The 8,125-nt window shown below is 44.9% G+C and overlaps 1 protein-coding gene across 1 annotated transcript in view; it reads left to right on the forward strand.

Annotated features, from left to right (window-relative positions):
* Ak5 (adenylate kinase 5) overlaps nt 1–8,125 on the forward strand; it is a 170,313-nt gene that overhangs the window by 96,856 nt on the left and 65,332 nt on the right. Inside the window, exon 7 of the mRNA XM_005357474.2 lies at nt 4,688–4,778. Within this exon, the coding sequence (XP_005357531.1) occupies nt 4,688–4,778 (91 nt within the window). The remainder of the gene's footprint in view (nt 1–4,687; nt 4,779–8,125) is intronic.

The following is an 8,125-nucleotide window of genomic DNA, read 5'->3' on the forward strand; positions in this document are numbered from 1 at the left end:
GATGATGGTGGTGGTGATGGTGGTGGTGGTGATGGTGGTGGTGATAGTGGTGGTGGTGGTGATGGTGGTGATGGTGGTGGTGGTGATGGTAGCGGTAATGATTATGGTAGTGGTGATGGTGATGACTAGATGAAGCATCTCAACTAAGAAAAAGATTAATATGGAAGAGAAAGAAAAGAACAACAACCAACAAGCAAAAACTGGAATGAGCCTGATCTTCCATCTTCTAGGACTAAAATTAGCTCTAGTCACATATCTCATGGCTTCAAAAGTGTGTGTGTGTGTGTGTGTGTGTGTGTGTGTGTGTGTGTGTGTGTGTGCTGTTCAGAACTTGAGAGAATGAGAGACAATAGAGCCTAGACTTAGGAAAGGTATGGGTGTCACATAAAGCGGAAATTTGTCTTTCATGGCTCGAGCTTCCTTATTTTGCAAACTTTCTTGACAAAGGTTTAAATCTTTATCTAACAATTTTGTGATTTTCAAAAGCCTCCGATTGCAAGAACGCTGGGAGGAAAGAGAGAAGGGGAAGGGAAAAGGGTACTTTAATTAAGTTAGTTTTCTGGTCGACTCGCTTTGGTGTCTGGAGGCTGACTGACAGCTCAAACGCTGCTGAGTGCATTGAGAAGCAGGACAGGCACAGTGTGGTCCTCAGCCCACAGGGCATGGCTCCCTTTCTCCATCTTCTCCTTTTAACCTCTTCTTTCCCTTAGCCGTGCTATAGCAGGGCAAAACCAACATGGGCTGGTATTCCTCCCTTGAATCACTATAATCTGGTCCACAGCCTGTCATAAAGACTGTGCTCAATGGGGGGCTGGGGGAAACCGGCAGGTGAAGACACTTGCTTCACCAGCCTGATGACCTGAGTTCGATCACTGGAGCCCACAAGACCCCAATGCAGTGGCTCATGTCTGTAATCCCTGCAGTCCTACAAAGAGATGGAAGGAGGAGAAAGAATTGCCCAGAAGCTCATGGGTAGCAAGCCTGGTGCATGCAGCACAGCAGAAAAAAACAGAGACTCCACCTTGGCAGGGTGGAAGGAGACTCATAAGAGTTGTCCTTGGACATCCAGGTGTGCTCTCTGGCACATGTGTGCCTGCACACACACGCACACAGGAGCATGTACACACACATGTACACACGCTTGTACACACACAGGAGCATGTACACATACATACACAGTCACACCCACAGGCACACACCCATGCACACATGCACACACACACAGAGGCACACACATGTACACACACACACAGAGGCACACACATATACACACACACACAGGAGTATGTACACATAGATACGCAGTCACACCCACAGGCACACACCCATGCATGCACACACGCGTGTGCACACACACACAAACGCACACATACACCAGATTTTAAATTGAAGAGGAAGGAAGTTGTTATTCTGTTATTCTTAGAGACAGAGTCTTGCTATGTAGCCCAGACCGTCCACAAATTTCCTCCTCTTCCCTACCAAGGCTCCCACATCCTGGGGTTATGGAAGTGAGCAACGATACCCAACATTCAATACTTTTTCAGTGGCTTGCCAGGGGGAGCTGAGTGCTCATCTCACAGCATGGGTGTGGCCAGCAGTGTGCCCAGCCCCTGGCTCACAGCATTGGTAGCTGACAGAGTTCACACTTTGATGTGGCCAGCAGTGTGCCCAGCCCCTGGCTCTGCACTTATGTGACCTTAGGAAGGGTCATTTAATCCCTCGCAGCCTCGGTCTTGTCTTTGTTGTGTCTGGTGGCTTGGCTGTTTTATACAGTGCTAGGGATGAGCCCGCAGCCTCACACGTACTTCCCACACACTAGCAAGCGGCCACTAGGGAGTGGCATGTCAGGCAGGGGCTGTTTCAAGCCTGACAGTGATAGCCCTGTGTATGAGAGGGCGTCCCTCCCAGTGTGCACGCTGCTGGACGGGTGCACATATATGGGAACACTTTCTCACACTGCTGTTCCCGAGGCTGAATGGCTTGAAGTATACACGGCAGACAACCATCATGGTGAAGCAGTTTCTCAGCCAATAGTGATGTGTTGTGATCTTTCTAGCCGTGCTGGTGTTGTGTCGATGTAGACAGTGAAGAACATTCTCTGAGCTAGTGTTACTAGCTAAGCAGAATTATCGAGCTGCCTTCCTATCACCAAACCAACCAAACTCACAGTTACATTGTTAAGACTTTGACTTCAAGGAGTTTTCTCTTCTGGAAGCATTTTATAAATATCCTAAGAGGCGTGTCTGGAACCTCTTTACTCTGATTGCTTTTCTCAACAGCACTGTTGATTGAGCATCTGAATTCAGTAAGAGAAGGTGGAGACCGTGAGTCTTCCACTTGGCCATCTGCAGCTTCCACGTGCCCTGCACACATCTCTCTACACAGAACCCTGCCAGAACTTAGACCTCTCCTCAGCATCTTGCCCTTATTTCTTCTATAAAGAAATATCTTCTACAGAGCTTGAGTCCACAGGTCTGAGCTGCAGGAATTCAAATCAAAATACAGGGATGCCCTGTCTCAGACACAAACCTCCCCCTGCCCACCCCTCCTGCCCCTCTGTGTAGGTAGGTTTCTTTCATCTTCTCTGGTGGATTATGAAGCTTTGGAAACTCAATACTGTGAAGAGATTCCTTTGGCCCCAAATCCACCGCTGATGTCTGCAGACCTCATGGCAGGCACCATAAGTCTTTAAGGTGTTGTGGTTTTAATGCAATCTCTACCTTTTTTTAACCTGAAAATGGAAAAGACAAAGCCAAAAAGACACTAGCAGCCTGTGACTTAGAAGGAACTTTCAAATTTGTGACAGAGAGCATGTGTGAGTGGGAGCATGTGTCTGTGTTCAGGTGCACACATGCACAGACATGCGTGTGTACATGAATGTGGGGGCCAGATATCAACTTTGGATGTCATTCCTCAGTAGCCATTCACCTTGTTGTTCTTTGGTTGGCTTTTAAGACTTATTTATTGTTATTTGATGTGACCAGGTGTTCTGCATGCGGGTTATATCTATGGGGTACGTGTGTGCATTGCCAAGGACATTGGATAGCCTGGGACTGGAGCTACAGATGCTCTGAGCTGTCACTGGGTGCTTGGGATCAAACCTGGGTCTTCTGAGAGAGCAGCTAGTTCTCTTTACTGTGGATCCGTCACTTGTTTTTTGAGACAGAGGCTTTCACTGGGACCTGGGGCTCACCATTCGGTCAATCTAGCCAGCAAACCCTGGGATCTGCCTTTCTCTGGCTCACCAGCAGATGACAAGCACCTATGCATTCCCATGGATGGCTCTCGTGGAGCATTAGGGGGCTGTTTGCATCTGAGGGCCCTCCTGTGGCAGAGAGAGATGGCCATGGGGAGATTACTTGGTTGAAATTTCTGGCCTGAGGCAAAGAAGAAGAGAAAGTCTTTTAGAGCCTAGCTTGACGCTGGAGAGTGCACTCAGTGCAAATAGAAAGCTGAAACAATGCTAAGGAAGCAGCCCATTGGTCTCCTCTCAAACTCATCCCTAACTTTAGTTAAAGGTGGACTCTTGAAGGAGGACTAAATCAGTTTCTTCCCACTGAAGTTGGGACACCTGGGAGGGTGGCAGAGAGGAAGCCCAGAAAGGCCATGTCCCTAGGGAGCTTTGTACAGCCTGCTGATTCTGGATGATGTGGTCAAACTAAGACAAAGACTTGTTTCTGCCCTTGAAAATGTGGACACCATTGTGCCTCAAGGCTGATGCCCGTCCCGCTCCCACTACTGCCATTGTCTTTCCTGATGTGGATGTTTCATCGGTGCTTTGGGAAGCTGTGTTTTCGCTTGTCTTTTCATGTGAATATGCATGCTGTGGTCAGACTAGGAAATTTGGTAGAGCACTTCATTTTGAAATTTCCAGTTGGCCTCGCCAGTACTCTTGCACTAAATGACATAAGCAGATTGTTCTGTGAGTTATGACCCTATGAATAAGAAAAGGGCTGGTTCCGTGGGTAAAGCATTTGGTTCACAAGCACGAGAAATTGAGTTTGGATCCCCAGGCCTGAATAAAGCCAGGTACAATAGTGTGTATCTGCAATCCAGTTGGACACAGTAATGTGCGTGTGTAATCCAGAAAGACACAGCAATGTGTGTCTGTGATCCAGCCAGACCCAGAAATGTGAATCTGTAATCCAGACAGACACAGTAGTGTGCATCTATAACATGTACACACCACAAATATACACACAAAAAAAATAATTATAGTAAAAATTTCAAAGGAATGTAGACACCAAACATCAACTTCCATTCTCCATATGCTTGCACACACTTATGCCTGCACACCTGCTTATCCTTGTACACACTCATACAACACACACACATTAAATAAATCTTTACCCTTGTTGTTTATAACCATATATTTTTATTTTTATTAGAAAAATCAAATCATAAAGCCATAAGTAAATTTTAATTATCTTTCCAGAATTTGCTTTATGTATTGAGAAAATGTTGCCCATTTTTCTTAGCCATGGCGAATGAACATTTTCTTCCTACCGTCCTTCCCCATCTGGCTAGAGATCTGAATCAAAAAGCTCTCTGAGATCTGGTTATAAACACAGCTGCTTTAGTTCCTGTCTCATCATAGACACTACTGTATGGCGCATGCTCACTGTACTTCAGACTCAACTCATTTATGGGTCTCATGTTGCAAACTTGTCTGCCCTGGTTTCCCCAGTTTGATGCTGACCGCGATGAGGATGCCGTGTTCTATGACATCAGCGTGGCAGTCGACAACAAGTTATTTCCAAACAAAGAGGCTGCAACAGGTAAGTCACCATGCCCTTTGGCATCAGAATATGAGAATCAACGGCCAAATGGCCCAGGATTTTTATCCATGGCCGAAGCTCCACCAGCTGCTATGGGACTGGGCTTCGCTATTCTTAGCCTTGATTCAAAAATAAATATAAAAAAATCAAATAGAAAGGAAAGACTGAAAACCTCTCCCTGAGTACTTGCTGACTTTTTTCTAGTCGTAGCACATAGAAATCTCTGGCCATCATGATGTAACATAGCACCTATATCTCCACAGTAGGAAAAATACAGTCTGCCCATATTTTGTGTGGCTATAGAAGGTTATAGTGCTCAGGGCCCCTCTATCTCCTGCAACTCAGCTCTGTCTTGTTCTACCTGGAGAAAGCATTCTCTGATAGCGAGATGCATCCCAAACCACAGCTCCAGGGTCACCTGTCCCATCCCATAGCTTCACGGTCACCTGTGGTGACTTTCTCCGGCTGCCAGCCCCCAAATCATGACACAAAGGCTTATTATTAATTATGAATGCTCCACCTTATCTTACGCTGTCCCACTAGCTCCTATACCTTAACTTAACCTGTTTCTCTTCATCTATGTTTTGTCTCGGGGCTTTTTATCTTTCATTCTGTACATCCTGTTTCCTGTTTCCTCCATGACTGCCATGACTGACTGGCAGCTGCCTGGCTGGCCCCTGGCATCTCTCTCTCTTTCTCCCTCATTCTCTCTCAAGCCTAGATTCTTTCTCCTTCTTATTCTCTCTGCCTGCCAGCCTTACCTATCCTTCTGTTGCCTAGTTACTGGCCATTCCATTTTTTATTAGACCAATCAGGTGCCTCAGGCAGGCAAAGTAAAACAAATGCAACATAAAAATATGTAACACATCTATTCATAAGCAAGGGAAACACATCTTTACACCGTTAAATACAGCATAAATGAAGGTAACACATATTTATATAGTTAAACAAATGAAGCATAAATGAATGTAATACATCTTTACATAAGCAAATGCAACACATCTTTTCATAGTTAGATATTCCACATTTCCCCCTTTTGTCTAAATAAAAAGAAAGGTTTTAGCTTTAACATAGTAAGACTACAAATATAAAACATATAAAATAAGAACAATTATCAAGGAAGAATTACATTTACAATATCCAGGCAATTTGTATTTTCAAATTCAGAGAAAATACTCCATTATCTATCCTTCTTGATGAATCCAAAGATGTGTACCTAATTTACTTTCTTAACTAATTTGTATTACCTTATCTTTTAAGACCTCAAAACATATTCTTTTGTTTTTTTAAATCCTACTCATTATAATTGTTTGGATAGGGATGTGTGTCCATCTCAGGCAGAGGATCCATGGCATCTCTGATTCTGCCCTTCTTCCTCCCAGCACTCAGTTCTGTTTTCTCTGCCTACCTAAGTTCTGCCCTATCAACTAGGCCAAGGCAGTTTCTTTATTCATTAACCAATGAAAGCAACACACAAACAGAAGAAACTCCTATACCAGCCCTTAAAGACAAAACAAAATAAATAAGAAGTCCTGGCTCTGACTGTAATGGTCTAGAAATAAGCTGTAGCCAAGAACGAGTGTAAATCTTCTTTACCTCTATTGCAGAAAGTTAGCCAACAATGTTCTTGCTCTCATATCTGCACCAGTTGGTACTTCTTCATGGAAATCTACAGCTTCTTCTCCACTTATGCAGTATTGGTGGTCTTATCAGCTTCCATTTTGGGGCTTTCCTGCCAGTCAGTAACCCAGCCGCAAGGGGATCCTCAGAGAATGCCGTTCTAACCACGTTGCCTTCCTGATAAACAATAAAATAAAACCTGTGGCAGGCGGGGTACCAGTGCCCTTCTTATATCCAAACACCCAGAATCCTTAGCTGTCCCATGTCCAGTGATGATGTATCATCTCCCCTCCTCACCCCCACCATCCCTGCAGCTCTCTGATTGGCTTAGCGCCTGCCTCTTTCAAACCTTTTGTCTCTGGTTCCCACTTAAGACGTGCTGAAGGTAGTATTCTGAAGATCCCCTTACATTAAAACAAGTGATAGTGCGTGTCTCAGGAAGTGGGGAGCCATTGCAGATCAGACCTGTCTTTGTTATCTAAAAAAGGCGGGGGGTGGGGGCGTATCTTTAAATCTGAAAAGAAACTGAAAACTCAAAATGGGGGAAAATGAAAGCCAGACTTTTTCCAAATGTCTGAATCCTGTGGTCGTTTCTGAGGAAGAAAGTCATGTCTAGTGTTCTTGTGGCCCTGTACTGGTTGGCAGATAGATGGAGAACACCAGTATTTGTCTCCCTCACTCAGTTGCTGAGCCTTGGCTATTAGGAAAGTCCCCATTTCCAGAAAACTGAGCAACTAGTACTTTGAAAAATGGAAGCCATTCAATCATTATCTGAGCTGATAATGATACCCTTTGTCTATCATCCGAGATATATTAATACTGCGGTTGCCAGGGGCAACAGTGTGTCAAGAATTGCCATCCCTTAGTAATACAGTGAGATTTCTGTCAGAGCCCTTGATTAGGAAGGCTCATCAGTCTCCTCCTCCTCCTAAGAGGGATGTTTGTTTTAATCAAAAGGCTTTTCATTCTGATGTGATTGGAAATAATTTTCTAATGAATTTGATGCTGTTTCCAAGGCTAGCATGTGGTCCCTACTTGGTGGGTTGTTTAAGGGCCCTTCAGATTGCACTTCTTGAAATCGATTGTAAGAATGGTTTCCAACTCAACAAAATAAGTAGGACAAGGGACTCCTTGCTGCTGTGTGTTCACCAAGACTTTGTGTTCAGATCCCGGGGGCTCGCTAGGAAGCAAAGGACAGTCAGAGATGAGAGAGACACATTTGCCCACAAGCCTTCCTCCACTTGACTAGTCAAGAAGACAACATCCACTCTGTGACTAAGGGGAGCCAATGCATTCATTCACGTTGTCTTTAACACTGCTGTCCACTAAAGCCGCCTAGGAAGAAACTTGATTGTCCTGGCTTGAACGAGAGTCCAGTCTTCCACCTCTGACGTTTCCACAGCCCCCTGCAATGTGCTTCCTCCAAAGGCATTATTGTCCCTTCTTGTCTCAGAATGCTGACTGGACAGCCATGCCCTCAAGTCCTTGTCTGTGTCACTTACTGTACTGGACGGTGGTCTGGGCAGAACCCATTGAATGGCTCTGCCTAGAGTTTGTCATCAGCAGGGTGCCTGAGCGAACAGAGAAATGGAAGCTCAGAGTTCTATCATTGCTGTCACACAGTAGCTTCTGCTCCAAGTTGACATCATCCTGGGATATGCAGTCAAACTGTCCTAGGAACATGGAAGAGTCTATGAAAACCACAAACAGGGGTCTAACAGAGAGTA

The sequence above is a fragment of the Microtus ochrogaster genome, chromosome 21 (assembly GCF_000317375.1).
Source record: "Microtus ochrogaster isolate Prairie Vole_2 chromosome 21, MicOch1.0, whole genome shotgun sequence".
Classification (NCBI taxonomy): domain Eukaryota; kingdom Metazoa; phylum Chordata; class Mammalia; order Rodentia; family Cricetidae; genus Microtus; species Microtus ochrogaster.